At 40.2% G+C, this 20,981-nt stretch overlaps 1 protein-coding gene across 1 annotated transcript; it reads right to left on the bottom strand.

The window, feature by feature from the left end:
• Positions 1-3,489: 3,489 nt before the first annotated feature.
• On the bottom strand, positions 3,490-12,783 carry LOC135469818 (multidrug and toxin extrusion protein 1-like). The gene is made up of 8 exons (XM_064748427.1): positions 12,720-12,783; positions 12,289-12,356; positions 8,470-8,578; positions 7,207-7,282; positions 6,758-6,827; positions 5,444-5,576; positions 3,865-3,959; positions 3,490-3,558 (listed from the first exon to the last, which is right to left on the bottom strand). Exons 1-8 carry the CDS (start codon positions 12,781-12,783, stop codon positions 3,490-3,492), a joined length of 684 nt encoding a protein of 227 aa, XP_064604497.1.
• Between the last annotated feature and the right edge of the window lie 8,198 nt (positions 12,784-20,981).

Here is a 20,981-nt window from a genome sequence, read left to right as displayed (position 1 = left end):
TTTGTTTGTGAAGCACAACAGCAACGACACACGTCGGCCCTTGCCAGCCCGTTTTATTCCTGAACAGAGTTTTCAGATAAGTACCCAAACAACTGTGAGTTTTATTACGGTTCAGTATTTCCAAACATTTTAACACCCTGCCGACTCTCCTTTTGTCAGTTAAATGATTACAGGAAAGCCCATTTATAAAAAAACTCCCTCTTGGATCTGTCATTTTATCTACTGCATAAGTCAAAATATTTCGCACTAGTAGGGGGATTGGTTGGGTGTTTCACACCACACTAAAAAGATTTTGCTTATATGACGGCGTGCAGGTTATTGGCGGAGGAAACCGGAGTGCCTGAGGGTAAACATCCGGCTTTGACAACCACGTAGGGTGAGGATTTGTCCATGTATATGCATTAGCCTAATCAATAGTGGAAAGCTGTACCGCTTTGTCATGCAAAGACCGATCTGCTGAAGCCATGGACTGTAAAGGACTTGAAAAATATGGGAAACTAGAAAAAAATATAAATCATTTTGCACACGATCTAACACAGAGATACTATGACCGAATACCATACGAGGTAACAAAAGAAAGCAGATAAAATTATACACCTAACGCGTAATGCGTTAAACAACAGTTAAATATGTAAATATGAAACAATCAGTATAGACAGTGTAATTATAGAAAATGTTCACCGTAATCATATATGGCGAGATGTTGCGTCCTAAAAGAGTGAGGTCACCAGGACATTAACATGTTTTTCTAAAAAAAAAATTAACACAGCTGATGTAGATATTACATCATGTATATCGATACGTGTACTACCAATCCATTGCCCCCAGGCCATCTACCAAAAACAGTAGAGTTCTTAATGTAAACTAGTTCGGGGTGCCTACATCATTAATTAACTTGCTACAGGCGTCTTTCGTACATGTGTGAACTTAGCTGACAGTTCACCATTTAAAATGGGCCATTCGTTTTATTCCAATAAAATTACACTTTTACATTAGGGAAATTACACAAATAGCTCGTATTTAGATAAATGTTTTTACACAAACACCACTTTGCAAGCCACACAAAAGGGCGTCAGGTGACGTCACTCTGATTTGTTAACCGAAATGTGAAATAAACGGTTAACTGACGAGTACAACTTAATACAAAGATAAATTTCATGATTGGCCCGTAAACATCAAACTATCAAACATCTGGTCGTCTGATTTCAAGTGAAGACACTCTGAGTTGTTTCCGAACTGTTAACAAGAGCTTACACCTTAATCATATGTATATTTCATATTTGGTTCACAAACACTGCTTGGGAAGCCTCACGAAACGGCGTCAAAGAGTTTGTCGTCTGACGTCAGCTGATGTTACAATGAATTGTTAACGGATTTGTTAGCTTCTGCGTCTTGAAGCGTATTTAGGAATATTTCAACTTACAAATCTTACACACTGTCAAACCTGACCCGTAGAACGGCAAGAGTGGATATGGACTACTGTAATGGGCTTCTCTGATCCCCAAGAAAGGGAAGCAAATCTTGGAGCAAAAAGATCAGTGCTCGCTATCTTCTTCAATATCATCACCAGCGATTTTAGCTAAGTAACAAGTCATCGCGATTAACCATTGCATTGTTATTTAGGTAACAGATTTGTTTCCAGAGAACTACACTGATCTAATGCCCGGCGAGCAGCAAATTCATATACCTCACTGATTCCGTGAAAGTACATGTCCTTAAGTTTTACACATGTTACTCATGTCCACAGAGATATCTTTTGAATTCAAAGATAGCATTGCTGATCTAAAAGGCAAAACCGCTCACCCACGGTCACTCAAAACCATTAATGTGCATGCAGCCTTCAGAGGGGACTATCCATAAAACATATGTGTCGAACTTACACGAAAATGGGATGTAAACAGTTACAGATTAGGCCTATCTTTAAAAATTCATTGTGTAAAAAATGTATCGTTTATGATCAATTCATCAAACAAACCCTGTAGTAGTTTCATAATGTTTTTCATGTTTATTTTTGGAAAGCACATCGCTTGTATTTAACTCCGGCAATATTTTGCATTAAGCATGTAAGTGTGTATTCCAACCAATATGGGAGTTTCCAGATGGAACTCTTTTATCACTACATGTAAAAAACGTCCTACTGTATCAGAAAATGTTACGCAAATACTACTGATTGCATTTACTACAACATGGGCGTCTGAAGTGTCACAAAAAGTTGTTTAGTGTAGACGAACGATGGAGGAAACCGAAGAGCTGAAATTCTGTGAACTCCAGAAATTTTTAACGGAAAAAAATGTCACTTGCGCCTCTGGAACAGAGTGAGATAAGTGATCGGAAAATCATGTCAGCAAAAGTTGGCTAACATTTTCCACAAGTCACGTGATACAGCAGGACGGTTTTTACCTTAAACGACAAAAGAGTTCGAACCTGAAACGCCTCCATTGGACGTTCTTTGATGATATAATTATATTTGACGAGGTAATGTTCCCAATACTCAAAATCCGCTAGGAAGCAAGCTGTCGGTCGATGAATCGTTTGAAGTGACGCCATTTACATTTACAAGGGGCACAGTTTCGTTAGTAAATGCGTTGGGTGGCAAAGGGACAAAGATTCGGACGAACACTCCACCGCCGAGTACAGTCAGGGATAGTAGTACTGTGATCAACCGACAAATCAACAGACGGCGCTTGTGGGAGGAGGACATTGGCGGCATCCACAGGTCTGGCGTAGTCTGGTCACATGATGCCCTCGCCCCTGTCACGTCACTTTCACCTAAAAACGTAATGCAATGAGTTATTTCTCCCTGTGACAACATCCAATACACAAATGCATGAAGTCAAAAGTATGTGGTAACAAATATCCTATATAATGATTAACCTACTATACCCAAAAACTTGACACCAATATTATATGAACATGTGGTATAATTTTCATCTATACCCAGCCTAGGGCAAGGAAAAAGGGGGATCTGCATCACTCGTTTATAAGGGCAAGGAATTGCTTATCTCAGTTGTTCCATGATTTATTTGGAATGGTTTTAGTTAGGTAGTTGAAAGATAACATAATGTTTGTTTGATTTTGTAACTATCCAAAATGAGATGCCGACTTATATCTATGAAACAGGGGCGCACCACACATTCCACTTAACTAAGTTCGAGGAAACTTCATTTGATTTCCATGAAGAGAAAACACGGTACAATTGTGCGAGGATATGAACAACTGGTGTTTTACGCCGTACTCAAGAATATTTCTCTTTAACGACTGCGGTCAGCTCGGCACAATATGGGCTTTTGAAACACAAATTAGGATGCCCTATGGGATAGAAACTAGGAATAAGAAGCATCTCTTATAGCGGTCTGAAGCGTCAGAATAACTCAAAAATCTAATACCAGTTGTCGGTTATACACATCAAACCTTACAACTGTAACATCAAAGTGTTTGGAAAGTAAAGTATAAGCAATTGAAATATAACCTGTCTCTCGACACATACTCTCACGACATACCTGTTTTGGTATCCAGAGCCTCGCAACTATTGCCGGGAACAGATATTCGTTTTTGAGCCTGCAATGAGTAAGACATGGTAAAGGGGAAAGAGGGAAATTTATAACATCACTTTAAGGGACAAAAGGTAAATTTATTACATCACCTAATGTTATAAACTGACACAAATTACATCTTTACAACATTCAGCCCTTCGTGCTCCCTGTAAGTTTTACAAGAGCGGGCTACCATTGTATGTGAAAGAAACAGTTCGAGAGAGGCTGTAATTAAAAACATTGCTTCACATGAGCAAAGGAATGATAAATAATGCCCGGTCTAGTTGTAAGGATGAAGGGGTTAAGCTGGTTACTAATGTTCCTCACTTACCTTTTCCACCTGCGTCCCCCAGTCTGTATACAGCATTATGATGATGTAGAAGACTGCAACTGGTGTTATTCCTATCGCCAAACCCATCCAAAAGCCTGAATAGAGACAAAAGCAGATGAAAACGTGAGAACGAATACTGAATCAGTAAATCAGGACAGAATCCCTAATGCTATTCATAAAATTTGTTCTCCCTGCTGTAATTCCCAGAATATTGGTAAGACTGAGAGGTGTCTCATCAAGCGGACGAACGAACATGGAGAAACGCAGGAAAGTGAAATATTCGGCCAAATCCAGAACTGTGCTGAGTTTATTTATATAATGAATATATATAATGAATGAATATATTGTGTTCCTTACATATCATTAATGGGCATCAGTCCAGTAATAACTTAGGTGTTAATAGTATTACTTTTCAGAACAGTGCGGTTACTGACTGCCACTACTTAAAGAAGCTTATTGCATCTCCAAAACACAAACCCGACCTCAGTCGTGGACTCGAGACAGTTATCTTTGTTTAGTTGAGCCATAAAAACCCATCTCCCTCCCCCACCCCCATCTCCCAGTCATGCCACCACACGTAGCTCCTATACAGTAACCATCCACCATGTATTATTTGCTTATTGTTGTGCTTAATTGATCCCCAGGCCATTTATCCTTTACCAGTTGTACTTTTAATCCCATGTTTTTACAGCCTAGTAGATATCCAGCTGTATCCAGTGGTATATCACTGTACTGTCTCCCACCCGATGTGTGGTTTATCACTGTACTGTCACCCACCCACTTTTTATCACTGCACTGTGACCCACCCACTTAGGTGTTATTGTGTGGTTTATCACTGTACTGTCGCCCACCCACTGTGTAGTTCATCACTCATTTGTTTTGCCTATTATTCATCCATTTACATCTATGTTGTGGCCCCACTGTATGTACTGATATACTTAGTATGATATACTTGTTCATTTAACATGTTGATACTGCTCTGTCCACTATACCATATTTCATTTTACTCTAAACATTGTCTCCTACATACAGAAATAGGTTCCTCAAAATTACAGTCTGCTTAGTTACCACGTTAATCATCTGTTAAGAAAAGTTACGTTTTAAACTGGATCGTCGAATAGTATCACGTACTAACGTATTATATATTTATTTATTTATTTGATTCGTGTTTTACGCAGTACTCAAGAACATTTTACTTATACTAGGGCGACCTGCATTATGGCGGGAGGAAACCGGATAAAGCCCGAGAAAACCCACCACCATCCGCAGGTTGCTGGCAGACTTTCCCACGTACGGCCGGACTGGAAACATATTATATAGGTACACTAATATAAACTAATACATAAAATATGAGCGCAGTTCATATGTGCATTTACTATACGGTCAGTTCGGCTGTATTTATGTGAGCTTCCATAATTCCATATCACTTAACTTTCCACGTGACGAGATAGCGCATATGACACACCAAAGCGGAAGATGGGGTCGTTGTTGACTTTGCCTAACTGGTTCTGCTACAGGATTTTGTACTGTGGCACGACAATTAAAAATGAACAAACCTCTTCTTATGCAGAAGACTTACCCACAGCTCCCATTTTTGCGGGGAACATGAGCACTGCCGCTAAGGGTATGGTGATTAGGATGTAACCCACAAAGTTACAGACGGCTCCTAAGTACTGCCGACCACAGCCTCGAAATGTTCCACCGTTTACTACCTAAAGGAGATACACATTTAACCTGATTTATTTCTTTCACAGATACGTTGTCAAAATTACAGCAGCAAATGGATCAGAGTTCACTGCCTGTGTTTGTAACGGAAATATCTTGAACATTTTCATCCACTCAATGTGAAGTTTGTTGAATCAAAGGACCACACACAAGATACAAGTAGCAAGAAGTTTGGAAGTTCGTTATCGTCACCGCTCCGTTGCGCCGTCGTGCTGCACGATAAGGAACGTGAGCTTGGTTTAGACAGTCTTTTTACCCTACTGTTGAGATGTTGTTGCCGTGGTAATCCTGCTCAGTACGAGAGGAACCGCAGGTTCAGACATTTGGTTTATGTGCTTGGCCGCTACAAAATAAATGTTAAATGTCACCTTGCTGTAACACATTTGATCATCACCGGGAGTTCTACCAGTATGCACAAATGTTGCTTGGTATATAGAAACTTCGTGAATTACATTTTAAATTAAAATGTTGAATTGAACGCGTTATCGTGTTTTCCAAACTGAACGAACGCGACATTTTATTTTTAAATATGGTCTTGGTGGGTTGGCGCCAACACAAACATAACGCGATAGTTCATGCAGCATTTTAAGTTAGAATGTGCCTTTCCGTTCAACTAGGTGAGCTTGTGCAGGGAAAAACTTTTCTGTGACAACACGCATGTACAATACCCTGATGGCACCATTTTATGATTTGTATTGCCGCGTTGTCGCACCATCAAGCTGTAAAAGGAAAAACAAGAAATGCCATTTTACATAAGAATGACATGGTTGTATACCTTTTTAGGCCGTGACAAAGCGATGTTTTACCGTTTTACCGTATCGCTTTGTCGCGTTATCGAGTCATTTCAAAAGAAAGAGAGGTGAAAGTTATGTGGAGCGTTTCCTTCCTGTCTAAACACACAATAAATGGGACGAGGGAGCGAAGGTCGCAATGGGCGCCCACAAACAAGGGAAGTAATTCGAAGATTGTTATCGATGACTTGCTTAGATCAGAAGCTCACCGAAGGCGGCCTATAGTCCGACGTATACACTATACAAAATACTACAAGGATCACATTAACCGACGCAGATAACGAAACACGCACTCCACTTCCACAATGACGTTCCCCAATATGTCACCTTATCATCATCCATATCTTGTCGTTTTATACATGTATACAGTAACTTACTGTGACTGAGTCTATAAACATCACTGCAGCCAGCACAAGAATAGTTTTTGACGTCAGTTCTGTAATGTCGCTGAAACAAAACGTATCCATTAGTTGAAATTCAAGATTATTTCTCTATACACAGTGATGGGGTGAGGGACCTCTAGGGAACCGGTCACCTCATCAGTTCAGACACAGGCCAGATTTCCGGATGTATAAGCCCTACCACATTGAGCTATATGCATTCAAATGTATGGGATGGCTAATTTCCGGAATAGCAAGTTTACGATTGCAGTTGATTGTTTTGCTCCAAACGTGATTCTCACTGTGCCAGATTATAGACTGTTTATCTGAAATGGCTTGGTTTACACTGAGCCGTATTTATAAAGATGATTGTTGTTGGACGCCATACTTAAAAACTAACACGAAACGGTATTTACACGTCTGTGTAGATTTCAGTGAAATCTTACCTTTCGTGAGAAAACATTAAGGGAAGAAAGTTTTGGAGACACAGAACGAGAGTGCCCGCCAATAGGTAGATCATCCCTGAAAAGAAGATCCAGAAGCCAAATCATCATGCTGCACGTGAAATTCGTGTGCAAAACAAATGCGCATATTATTTTAGCCTAGAGGAAAAAAATATTCAGTATTACCACCAGAAAGACAAACAAAAAGTAAATCGATTTTCTCATCATAATATTGATTTATATACTATTTATTTATTTCACTGTTGATTAAAGCTATAGGTAAGAATGCTTAACTTCTATATCGGCGGTCAGCGTTTTAGTTTAGCCGCGATAAATCAGCGAGGTTTCTCAAGCTACTTTCGAATCTCCTCAAGTGTGACATACAGATATTAACACCATGTTCGCAGAATACAATTAGTACATGCATTCAATGAACGGGGAGGGAAGTTTATTTTAAACTTTTTTGCTGTCCGTGTTGACCGTACTTTAAACGGCTTCACGCTTGGACGTCGTAGCTGTTCTCATTAACCCTTTCTCTTCAGAGAATGCAAAGCTCACGATCGCACAACATCTACAATGCTATGCTATCCACAACGCAATGCTTTCACATTTACCTAGCGCTTTGCATAGAAGTCACAACCAGGGTAAATTGCATTTACGATCAAAGAGATACGTGTACTCTGAGAGAATAAAATCATTTGTTCGGTCAGATGAAGTATCAAAATGAGACCCACCCCAGGAGGCTAGAAACTCTGGCTACCAGCGACGTTTGGAATTCAAATAACTGCACACAAACAATGGCAAAGTTTTCTCGCCAGGGTATCATCGTCGTTGTAAGGTGGTTTTAGTTACTATCATCTAAATCGTTTTTAAAATCTAGTTAAGACTGACACAGCAAAGGATAAATATAGAGACACCTGGACTTCTCGGCAGAAGCTATGGGTATCTAGCGCGTGCCATTTTAGGCTGCAGTTGTTTCTGTCTGCCACATTGGAGGATCATTATTTTTGATGTAACACTAAATCGATAAAACTGCCCGGTAGGCTACAAAACTGTCGATACAGTGAACGCTTCTACTTTATGGATGCCTTGATTAATCTGGTACAGAATAATTCATGTACATTACTCCGTGCATTTAGTAATTCTAACCAACTCGGTAAGACAATATTTTACCCGTGGATTCCCAACAAATGTGTTTGTTTGCTTGTTTCTGATATGTACAAATGGTTTCTCGTACTTTCACGGCCTTCTCCTCTTGTAACTCACATGATAACGTCTGCGCCGTCCAATGAGATGTTTTGGCGCCATCTGCATTCTCCGCCCCAAGATTGTGCCCGACCCGTACACTGGCTGCCACGGACACACCGGCAGGGAACTGAAACCAAGTGTTGGTGTATAAAGTACATTTAATCAATGATAACCTTCACGGGACCATGAATGTCTAGCATACAGAATAGGAACTTTAAAGAATGCGGTTTATCAATTTAGAAGACAGAATATGCATCTTGTAGAGTGGTGTGAATGTAAATACCACACAGAAAAGGCATTTTATAGAAAGATGTGAATGTACATACCACACAGCGGAGGCATTTTTTAGAGAGAGGTGAATGTACATACCACACAGAAGAGGTATTTTATAGAGAGGTGCGAATATACATATCACACAGAGGGCGCATTTTATAGAGAGGTGCGAATATACATATCACACAGAGGAGGCGTTTTATAGAGAGGTGTGAATGTACATACCATACAAAAGAGGTCTTGTAGAGAGATGTGAATGTACATACCACACAGAAAAGGTCTTGTTGAGAAGTGTGAATGTACATAACACACAGAAGAGGTCTTGTAGAGAGTTGTGAATGTACATACCACAGAGAAGAGGCATCTCGTAGAGGGGTGTGAATGTACATACCACAGAGAAGAGGCATCTTGTAGAGGGGTGTGAATGTAATACCACACAGAAGAGGTATCTTGTACAGGGGTGTAAATGTACATACCATACAAAAGAGGTCTTGTAGAGAGATATAAATGCACACAGAAGAGGCATCTTGTAGAGGGGTGTGAATGTACTGTTATGTATGACTATTTAACGTTTTTATGTACTGTTAGTCTGCGGACCTTTGTGAAAGCATAACAGGCCCTGTTATATGTGTACAGCGCGGACCGGATCGAAAGCACCTTGTTCAATGCTTCGTTTATTTCATTGGCTGTTAATTCTGTGTTTAAGAATAGTTGAATCCACCTGGAACGTATATAAGCCGTGTTTTCTGTGCAGAGAGGAGGTATTTTTGCTGCATCCACTGGGAGCCAGGAGAGTGTGCGACGCTCTCGTATTGAGTCCATTACATTGATATGAGCTGGTGATGCCAGTTTCGTTTGGGAAGACAGATTTCTATGCCGGCACCGTTTGTGTACCACAGTTGTACTGATGTCTGGTTTAAGTGAATTTCTGCGGAAGTCACGTTTATTGGTGTTCGGATCTTTATTATGATTATACAATGTTGACTGTGTAATTTGTTTAACACGCTGAGCTCACCTGACCGACAAGGTCGTCACGGACTCTAAACTGAAGTTTTCAGTTTTGCAGAGGACGTTCGTTCTGCCACAAGGTGACATTACTCTACGTCTCTGAACGGTTCGTTTGTGAGTTTCTGCGGGAGCTGTGACCGTTCTAAAGTGGATTATACCTCCATGCTTGGATTTATCCTGTGTTGTGCTCTGCGGGTGTGACGGGTGTTTTTTTATGTTGTTGTTGTTGAACTGTCTGTAAAACTGTACGTCTCATTTTATATATAAAGCATTGTTTACATTGTAATATTGAGTCACTAAGTCTGTCTTCTGTTGCTGTTTTCAATACCGTAACAGTACATACCACACAGAAGAGGCATCTTGTAGAGAGATGTAAATGTACATACCACACAGAAGAGGCGTCTTGTAGATGGGTGTGAATGTACATACCAGAGAGAAGAGGTCTTGTAGAGAGATGTGGATGTACATACCAGAGAGAAGAGGTCTTGTAGAGAGATGTGGATGTATATACCACAGAGAAGAGGCATCTTGTAGAGAAATGTGGATGTACATACCACAGACAAGAGGTCTTGTAGAGAGATGTGGATGTATATACCACAGAGAGGAGGCATCTTGTAGAGAGATGTAAATGTACATACCAGAGAGAAGAGGTCTTGTAGAGAGATGGGGATGTATATACCACAGAGAAGAGGCATCTTGTAGAGAGATGTGGATGTACATACCACAGACAAGAGGTCTTGTAGAGAGATGTGGATGTATATACCACAGAGAAGAGGCATCTTGTAGAGAGATGTGGATGTACATACCACAGACAAGAGGTCTTGTAGAGAGATGTGGATGTATATACCACAGAGAAGAGGTCTTGTAGAGAGATGTGGATGTATATACCACAGAGAAGAGGCATCTTGTAGAGAGATGTGGATGTATATACCACACAGAAGAGGTCTTGTAGAGAGATGGGGATGTATATACCACAGAGAAGAGGCATCTTGTAGAGAGATGTGGATGTACATACCACAGAGAAGAGGTCTTGTAGAGAGATGTGGATGTATATACCACAGAGAAGAGGCATCTTGTAGAGAGATGTAAATGTACATACCAGAGAGAAGAGGTCTTGTAGAGAGATGGGGATGTACGTACCACAGACAAGAGGTCTTGTAGAGAGATGTGGATGTATATACCACAGAGAAGAGGCATCTTGTAGAGAGATGGGGATGTACGTACCACAGAGAAGAGGTCTTGTAGAGAGATGTGGATGTATATACCACAGAGAAGAGGCATCTTGTAGAGAGATGTAGATGTACATACCACAGAGAAGAGGTCTTGTAGAGAGATGTGGATGTATATACCACAGAGAAGAGGCATCTTGTAGAGAGATGTGGATGTACATACCACAGAGAAGAGGTCTTGTAGAGAGATGTGGATGTACATACCACAGAGAAGAGGTCTTGTAGAGAGATGGGGATGTATATACCACAGAGAAGAGGTCTTGTAGAGAGATGTGGATGTATATACCACAGAGAAGAGGCATCTTGTAGAGAGATGGGGATGTATATACCACAGAGAAGAGGCATCTTGTAGAGAGATGTGGATGTATATACCACAGAGAAGAGGTCTTGTAGAGAGATGTGGATGTACATACCACAGAGAAGAGGTCTTGTAGAGAGATGTGGATGTATATACCAGAGAGAAGAGGTCTTGTAGAGAGATGGGGATGTATATACCACAGAGAAGAGGTCTTGTAGAGAGATGTGGATGTATATACCACAGAGAAGAGGCATCTTGTAGAGAGATGTGGATGTACATACCACAGAGAAGAGGTCTTGTAGAGAGATGTGGATGTACATACCACAGAGAAGAGGTCTTGTAGAGAGATGTGGATGTATATACCACAGAGAAGAGGCATCTTGTAGACAGATGTGAATGTACATACCACAGAGAAGAGGCATCTTGTAGATGGGTGTGAATGTACATACCACACAGAAGAGGCATCTTGTAGATGGGTGTGAATGTACATACCACACAGAAGAGGCGTCTTGTAGATGGGTGTGAATGTACATACCACAGAGAAGAGGCATTTTGTAGATGGGTGTGAATGTACATACCACACAGAAGAGGCGTCTTGTAGATGGGTGTGAATGTACATACCACACAGAAGAGGCATCTTGTAGATGGGTGTGAATGTACATACCACAGAGAAGAGGTCTTGTAGAGAGATGTGGATGCACATACCAGAGAGAAGAGGTCTTGTAGAGAGATGTGGATGTATATACCACAGAGAAGAGGCATCTTGTAGATGGGTGTGAATGTACATACCACAGAGAAGAGGTCTTGTAGAGAGATGTGGATGTACATACCACAGAGAAGAGGCATCTTGTAGAGGGGTGTGAATGTACATACCACAGAGAAGAGGTCTTGTAGAGAGATGTGGATGCACATACCAGAGAGAAGAGGTCTTGTAGAGAGATGTCGATGTATATACCACAGAGAAGAGGCATCTTGTAGATGGGTGTGAATGTACATACCACACAGAAGAGATATCTTGTACATACTCACCATACAGAACAGAACTTGTAACTGGAAAGTAATCGCCATTGCAGCTAGCTGAACCTCTCCCAGTAATCCTATGGGAGGCAAAAGAAGATTTATCCTTTTTTTAACTAAAAATTCTTGTAAAATATGTGTTATATGAGGATCATATACAGATATTTAATGTATATGCCTAATGAATATTTAACAGAAATATATTATTTAATGTGACTGTGGATCTCCCGCTGTTTTAAACACATATTGATTGAAAAACCTTTGGTATAAATTTTTAAAAAATTTAAATCCACTTACAGCCTAGGTACAAACGAATAATTTCTCACATTTAGCTGCCATATTGTATTTTGTTACAAACCTTAAACGTTTTTCTTCACATTAACAGCATGACTTTTTTAGCTATTGTTTGACTGTTACCTTAATTTTTTCACGTATCTACTCACCACTGAGAAACACTCCCACCTCATATGTCCACCATGATATGACCATCATGACCAGTCCGGCCATCGCGAGGCTAAAGAACTGACCCCAATTTTCCAAAGCTTGCCATGTCCAACCTAAAACGGAAGAGGTAAATGGTCAGTTTTGTTTCAGCGCTTGTGTTTGAAGGATCATTTATTTTGGAAGCCATGTTGATCAAACAGCTTTAAATAAGCACTTTCATCTAGCACTTTTATTTCAAGGGAACTTCAACGCATAAAACGTAAGGAAAAAACCTGGCATCGTTGAAAAATACACCAAACACTAGTAAATAATAGCTTGTTTCATGTAACACACAGCGGTAACGGTTTTCGGCTTACGGTAATACTACAAACAGGGTATCACCGCAAGCACGGTAACATCACAAGTACGGTAACACCACAAGCATGGTGACATCACAAGCATGAGCACGGTAACACTATAAGCACGGTAAAACCACAAGCACGGTAACACCATAATCGCGGTAACACCACTATAAGCACGGTAAAATCACAAGCACGGTAAAACCACAAGCACGGTAACACCATAATCGCGGTAACACCACTATAAGCACGGTAAAATCACAAGCACGGTAAAACCACAAGCACGGTAACACCATAATCGCAGTAACACCACAAATACGGTAATACCAGAAGTACATTAGATCACTTATTATTTACATTAGTCATCATCTTTTTTTACATTAGCCTGCATAGTAATAACAACTGCATCATTACCTTGGCTACCTGTGTTATACGTCACAACGTTATTTTCATGACTGTTGGGCATGACTGTGAAGAACATGACCATATTGAGTTGGTAGCAAAAAGGCCATGGCCGATAAATATCTCATGACTGTATTTATTTATTTATTAATTTATTTATTTGTTTTGTTTTACGACGTACTCCAGCATATTTCACTTATACGACGACGACCCGACGACCAGCATTACGGTGGGAAGAAACCTGGCAGAACCCGACTACATTGATTTTATCGATTTTATTTATTTATTTATTTATTTAATAAATAAACAAAGCCCGGGGGAAACCCAAGACCATCCTCAGGTTGCTACAGACCTTCCCACATACGACCGGAGGGGAAGCCAGCATGAGCTGGACTTGAGCTCACATTGACCGCATTGGTAAGAGGCTCCTGGGTCATTACGCTGCGCTAGCGAGCTAACCAACTGAGCCACGGAGACCCGTTATCGATTTTATGATTTAAATGAAAAACAAATATACGGCAAATGTTCCATTGTGTTTGATGTCGAATAAGGTGAATATTCAAAATTTGTTCGCGCCTAACAGATTTATAACACAGTTATCTAGAGCCGCATGTAGCGGTAGTTTTCATATTTTCTGAAAGCTTGTAACGAAGCAGATGACACTTAAATAAAAGGGGAAAAACTGTTGAGATTTGAAATCAACAGGTACCCAAGACTCTGTAAATACATGGTTTTCTTGGCTTGCAAGTATTTATCATTTTCCTCCCAACATATACCACATATTTTTTCTATAGTTTCCCTGTGTCCTTTCACATATCCTAAATAATGGATGGTGGTCGCAGTTTGATAAAACATGGAGATGTTATCAAGAACCACAAGCTATTATTTAGCAGTGGAAGTATCATTTGGCAACCAAAATGGTCCACGTTACTTATGAGTCCTGAGGATAAAAAAATCAACTGACAAGAAGTGGTCCAGAAAGACCAATCTAAAGTTTTTATCAACTTGTTCTTTATGGATACCTTTTAAATGTTGAAAACACCCTCTTAAAGGGATAGAGAAGCGATTCTCATTGGCTGATGTGAGAGACCGGCAAGTTCACACTATGCCTTCCCTACGCTGAATTTTAAGTATAGTACAATTATTCAAGCGTGACCACGTTTGCAAGGTTTAACCTAGGAAGTCGTGCCACTTGCGTATTACCTGGTATTCATGTATTATCTGCTATCTGTGCATTATATGGTATCCTTTATTATCTGCTATCTGTGTATTATCTGGTATTCATTTATTACCTGCTACTTGCGTATTATCTGGTATTCATGTATTATCTGCTATCTGTGCATTACTTGGTATCCATGTATTATCTGCTATCTGTGCATTACCTGGTATCCATGTATTATCTGCTATCTGTGCATTACCTGGTATCCATGTATTACCTGCTATTTGTGTATTACCTGGTATCAATGTATTATCTGCTATTTGTGCATTACCTGGTATCAATGTATTATCTGCTATTTGTGCATTACCTGGTATCCATGTATTATCTGCTATCTGTGCATTACCTGGTATTCATGTATTATCTGCTATCTGTGCATTACCTGGTGTTAATGCGTTACCTTGTCAAATATCTGGATGTGCGACAAATAAACAAGGGACTGCTAATCAGTTAACGAATCCAGATACAAAAGGATTTCAAAACAGCATGTATTTTCTTACCACACCAGGTTTTCTTGTAAATTCCGCTGCAGATAATGTACATCAACAGGAGCAAGCACATGACCAGCTGTGAGAGCGCCTGAGCCACCGACGACCCGCTGGAAGGTTAGAAAGCCGGCAGTAAAGAATCAGTACGGATGTGAGAATTTTGTTGGTGACGTTGTAGTGCCCCACAAAGCAATCCCACTTACTGCCGGTGCAAACAGCAATGGTACGGTATGCCGCTCAGCCTAAACACCATTCACACGGAATAGCAGTGATGTCAAAGTAACGTCTCAGTAATGGCACAGAAGGCCTCTCAGTAAAAGCATGTATCAACTCAGTCAGAGTATAGAACAGCTCAGCAGTGGTATAGAACAATTCAGCAATGACACAGAACAACGCAGGAATGATGCGGAACGGCTTTGTAATGCCGCAGACCAGCTCAATAATGGCACAGATCAGCTCAGTAATGACACAGACCAGCTCACTAATGACGTAGAACGCCAGAGGACAACTCCATGGTGACTCAAAACACGTCAATCGAGACAGAGAAAAGTTCAGTGAGAAACGCTTAGCAATGGAATCAAACTGTTCAGTAAAGACATAGAATAGCTCAATAGAAGCCAGCTCGGTGATGATACGGGACGGCTCCGTAGCAATGCAGAACAGACCAGTAATGATACAGCTCAGTAACAATAGGGGACATCTCAGTAATGACACCGAACAGCTCATTAGCAACAGAAACAGCCCAGTAACAATAGGGAAGAGCTCAGTAATGACAGTTCATTAGCAAACAGAAACAGTATCAGTAATGATAAGAAACAGGTCAGTAGCAACAGAAACAGGTCAGTAGCAACAGAAACAGGTTAGCAGCAACAGAAACAGGTCAGTAGCAACAGAAAGAAAAGGAAAAGAAACACCATCAACACTAAATATTTTACCACAACCATTGAAAATATGAAATTTATTTCAAGGTGCAGGACGGCATGGACTAAAACCATTTAAAAGCGTACAATAAAGATGAGCAAAAATTTACACAGGGTAAGGAATATTGCTAAAAGATGACTCACATAACTCCTGTGTTGAGAACTATGACGGCTATGTACTGGGCGAAAGCATTAAATCCGTTAGCTACCGCACCGATGAACACTGGTGGAAGAATGGAATTCTGAAGAAGATAAAACACAATTGCGGATGAATTTGAATAAATTTCTTTCGTTATTGTATGTTTTAACGCCATGCTGACGACTTTCATTTTTAGATGTCGGTTGTTTTATGATGTTATTATGCCAGAAATCTAACGATTTTATAAAGCAATAGTGGGTTTATAATTATATGCACAGTCAGTTAATAAAGATGTTAATAATCGATTTTTTTTGCATTGCCTCCGCCTTGGCGTTTGTGTCAGCAATATGGCGACCGTCAAGTCAAGACCCAGGGAATGAAAAAACACTCAATGGTATAATATTTTAAAGCTTTCGGGTCACAGAAATGACCATCGGCCTGGGCCCTACATGTATGTCGACCCTTAGCGCCATTACTGAGCAAAAAAACTCAGACACTTGAATACTAGCCCATAATTAATGTTAGAATTTAGCCTCTGTCACATCGATCTGTGCCCACATAATTACACATGACTCACAACAAATGCTCTCTGTTTGAAGTGGACTTTTAGTACATCGTGTATTACAGTATCCAGTTAAATTGCACATGTTCTCTGAGTCCTTTTCATTACATTTACATCGATCTTTCGCTGGCGCTCGTTACGGAATCGTTTTCTTGTCACATGGTTGAATCCTGATCTCGGTGGTACCTGGCTAAGGGCAGTGGCCAACTAACCTAACCGCCGACAAACCAATGAAAAATACTTAAACACGCCGTTAAACACCAATGAAATAAATCAACATAATTCCCAAAAAACAATGCTCGTTTGTTTTGTTTCTTCATTCTCAGCTTACCTGATTTTGTAAATACTTGATAAATATTCGAACAAGGAAATTGCACTGAAAAGTAAAAACAAACTCCAATAAAGAAATTAAAATATGACAACCGTTGTCCCCTCTAAAACAGAAGCAGACAGGATATCCAAATTTTACTGTTTTAATCCGCGCACTTGAGTATAAGCTGTAAAGGATAACAATTGCGGCTCACAAAATGTTTGATCAGGTTTACTGTAGTGATTCTTTATGTCTCTAAGTTTGGAGGAAACTATGTCCACGGAAGGATCCGACAAACTTACATATATTCCTGGCATAAAATACACCATATAGTCAGCGGCAATTCTGAAAAAGTAAAGAAAGGGCCAGTAGAATGCGATCAGCGTTCCTACATCAATCAGGATTCTGCTGATGGACTAAGCATAGCCCAGGCCAAATCCCTTTGCAATATTTTAATGTTATTGTGTTTTAATGTGATGACAACTCAGCATTTTGAGTAATTCTAAACCAGTCGCGTCTATTGGAAGTAACATCACTGCATTTTTTGCTAATTCCGTCTAAACTAGGTTGCTAGTGAATGCACATTGCTGGTATTTAAGCATTTACACGAACAGTTAGAATTAAACCCTGAGGTAAACTGAGATGAGACCCTACTTCCCCGGTTACGTGTGATCATTTGCCACATTGTCGTCGGTTCTCTAGTGTTCTGCAGAATTTTATATTTTAAATTTATATATTTGTAACATTTTGTAATGATAGAAATTGTTCTCAATAAAAAAAATTTGGACACAACACAATTGCGGTGTGAGAATCTATGCACTCACATGGGTGTAACAAATGAAACATACCAAGTATATAGCAGGTACGGAGCCGTAAAAGGGACGTGTCGTTTTTCTTTTTTTAATCTTTTTTTGTCATTTTTCCCATTCAATCGAAGTCATCCTTTTTTAAGCCATCCTTTTTTAAGCAGCCCCCCCCACGTGCCATGACAGTTTTTCTTTTTTTTTCCATGGAAGTTTTTCTTATATTTCAGTGGGAGTTTTCCTCTTTCTTTTTTCCAATGGGAGGGGGTGGGTGGGGGGGGGGGGCTCTGCTTAAAAAAATGGAAAACTCCGACTACAAAAGTGAAAAAAAAATCATAAAAAAGCCCCCAAAATACAACAAGTTTTCGGCTCCATAAGCAGGTGCTCGATGACATTTGCTTGAGCTGGTGAATTCCAGCATGAACAAGGATTCTGCTGGTGGACTGAGAATCTCTGAGGCCGAGTCACTTTGTATTGTTTATAAATGTCTTTATATTGAATGTGCTGATAATACACCATTTCCAATAACTGTATACCAGTGACGTCACATATATTATAATTAACATCAGTGAATATTTTTATCTAATACTGTTTTAAGCCATGGTACTAGGGGGCGGGTAGTTTGCTAATATCTAATTATTTACACGAACAGTTAGAGTTAAACTCTAACACAGCAACAAATACAATGCTATCTCTCTAACCATTACTAACTTTGAGTTTGTAATATTAAATGAACAATGAGCACCAATTCAATGTAGAAAACTTAATTCCATTAAGAATTGAATTAGACGTCCGCATAACTGTGGTGTATATCAGTTCTTGTCGAAGCCACATGCAGCCGTCAATGTCTTAACATCATTTCCGACAACATCATCGATTACCAGCAGTATCACTTCTCCAAGCGAGAGTGAGGGACGCTGTCACTTCGTGGCGAACTAAGAAAGTTGTAAGGAGAGGAAACGTCTTTTTGTTTTGCAATCTTGAACTGCATGGAAAGGTTTAAATGTTTTATGATGATAGCATAGTTCATTTTTGTTCGTTTTAAACATATATGTTTTTTAGTAAAGCTATAATCGATGGCATTGGATGAATCAAATCATACTCACTTGGCAACTGCTGGGTTTTGTCCGAGTAACAGGAGGATGGCCTCGGCATTCAGATGGAGACTCCAACAGATAAAGCAGCAGAGAGACAGAATCATCACACCTGGAATGGTTCATCAAATAAAACACGCTGGATATACTCTTTCAAGCGACACGAGAATATGTATCATGAAACAAGGAGTGTGTGTTTAGGAAACACGACGAAAGATTAGACTCTTTTTTCATTTTTGAGGAATATTTCATATTTTTGAACAACATTTAACATCTACTTTATGCATAATTTTCGTCAATGAGCGGAAATATTCTGATATGACGTCATCGATGAAGTTTTATACGTTAGGTCGCATCATATTGTACACCCGAGGGGCTGTCATTTAGTTACCAACAAGGCCCCACAAAACCACCCACCTCCCGCCAAGGGGGCACTCTTCATAAGTAAGCCATATTGATGGAATACCAATGACCTCTTACACACTTCAGGAAGCCCTGAACAGGGCTGTCAGTCAGTTGCTAAGAAAAAGCCCTCCCCTCACCCTTCTCACCAAAAGCCGACTCTATGTGGACACAGGCTCCCATTACAACTTCCGTTTTTCGGGAGGACGAATGTAATTCTGTGCATTTTAGGGTGTAAAGTCTTTGTTTGCTGACAGCCTGCCGTTTTTGGTGTACAGGCGCATGCTTGGTATCAAAATGATGGAAATTGTCTAAGCTTTGGGCAGGTATGAGTTTTAATGCTGAAAGGTTGAAAATTTGGGCGAAAGGACACAAGGCGACAGGTGGTGATGGCGCTGCGAGTGACGTCCCTTGGCGTTGCTAGTCACCCCTCCCAGCTGCCGGCCTGGAAAGGTCCAGATTTTGACGGTCAACCTATGTCAAGATTTTTATGGCTTCTTTCTCACAGGTATGCACCAAAGCTTACTGGCCACGCTTATGGAAAACTAATGGGGGGGGGGGGGGGGGAGGTCTGTGGCCTGATCTGTCAACTTGTGCCAAAACACGTAATATGTCACTATGTGCTCAGATTTAGCAGCAGCCTGATACTATTTGGTTTGTACATCTGCGATGTGGTTTGCACTGACATGGAACTTGATTGATCAGTTTTAAAGCTTTTTAATTTTATGTTTTCCCCACATATCCGTTTTGTTTAAAAATCGGCTAAAATGCTCTGTTGTCGGGGGTAGTACACGTGTATGAACAAACACAGACAACGTTTCATTGTCTCTGGTTTTTAAAATGTCTCTTTTGGGGTTGATAATGGATAAATGATGCAAAATTTGAGTGCTGTGAGTGAAATTGGAGCATGTGGCTGGTAGATAGGGTGTGTGATTAAGGATTGTCAATAAGGCCTTGCATCATATATAAGGGCCCAGCCTCACACAAGTGGATAAAAACACATCAGCAGATTATAAATTTCCTTGGCTAGAGTAGTAGAGAGGGCCAGCATGTATTTAATTTACAAACCAAGTCAGGTTCCTTCCATGTGTGCCATCACACACTAGGCAAATGTGCATCAAATCGACTTACAATCACAAACCATAAAAAACAGGCATCTCTGTTGCAACACTAGCTGCTGTCATGGGCATAGGCTTCAATATGACGATGTTAATTTTCCTCTTTAAACGTAAAAATAAACCACTGTATGCATGTAGTTGTCATTGCGTGTGTGTATTCATTTCTCTGACAAGTTACGTGTGGCGGCAGTTTAAATGTCCGTTCCTCATGCCCACCAAGGAACACCCAATGTGAACGGATGTAATCAAGCATGTATCAAGCGTGTTTTTGCATGTATCAAGCCGTAACTTTGTGTGTGAGGTTGAGAGGTGGTAGGAATTCTGTGGTGCAAAAATTATTGATTTTGACCAAAGGTGGCTGGTGTGATAGGACACAGGCCCCCATTACAACTTACGTTTTTCGGGAATGTAATTGTGTGTATTTTAGGGTGTAAAGTCTTTTTTTGCTGACAGCCTGTCGTTTTCGGTG

The sequence above is a fragment of the Liolophura sinensis genome, chromosome 7 (genome assembly GCF_032854445.1).
Source record: "Liolophura sinensis isolate JHLJ2023 chromosome 7, CUHK_Ljap_v2, whole genome shotgun sequence".
NCBI lineage: Eukaryota > Metazoa > Mollusca > Polyplacophora > Chitonida > Chitonidae > Liolophura > Liolophura sinensis.
This window is presented reverse-complemented; position numbering and strand designations above follow the sequence as displayed.

Bases quoted from the DNA above. Each gene is read 5' to 3' on its own strand.
- LOC135469818 (XM_064748427.1), bottom strand. From the start codon at position 12,783: ATGGCCGGACTGGTCATGATGGTCATATCATGGTGGACATATGAGGTG. The intron at 5,577-6,757 runs GTAAGTTACTGT...TATCTCCTTTAG, and splicing joins TGTTTATAGACTCAGTCACA to GTAGTAAACGGTGGAACATT. The intron at 3,960-5,443 runs GTAAGTCTTCTG...GTCTCTATTCAG, and splicing joins CGCAAAAATGGGAGCTGTGG to GCTTTTGGATGGGTTTGGCG.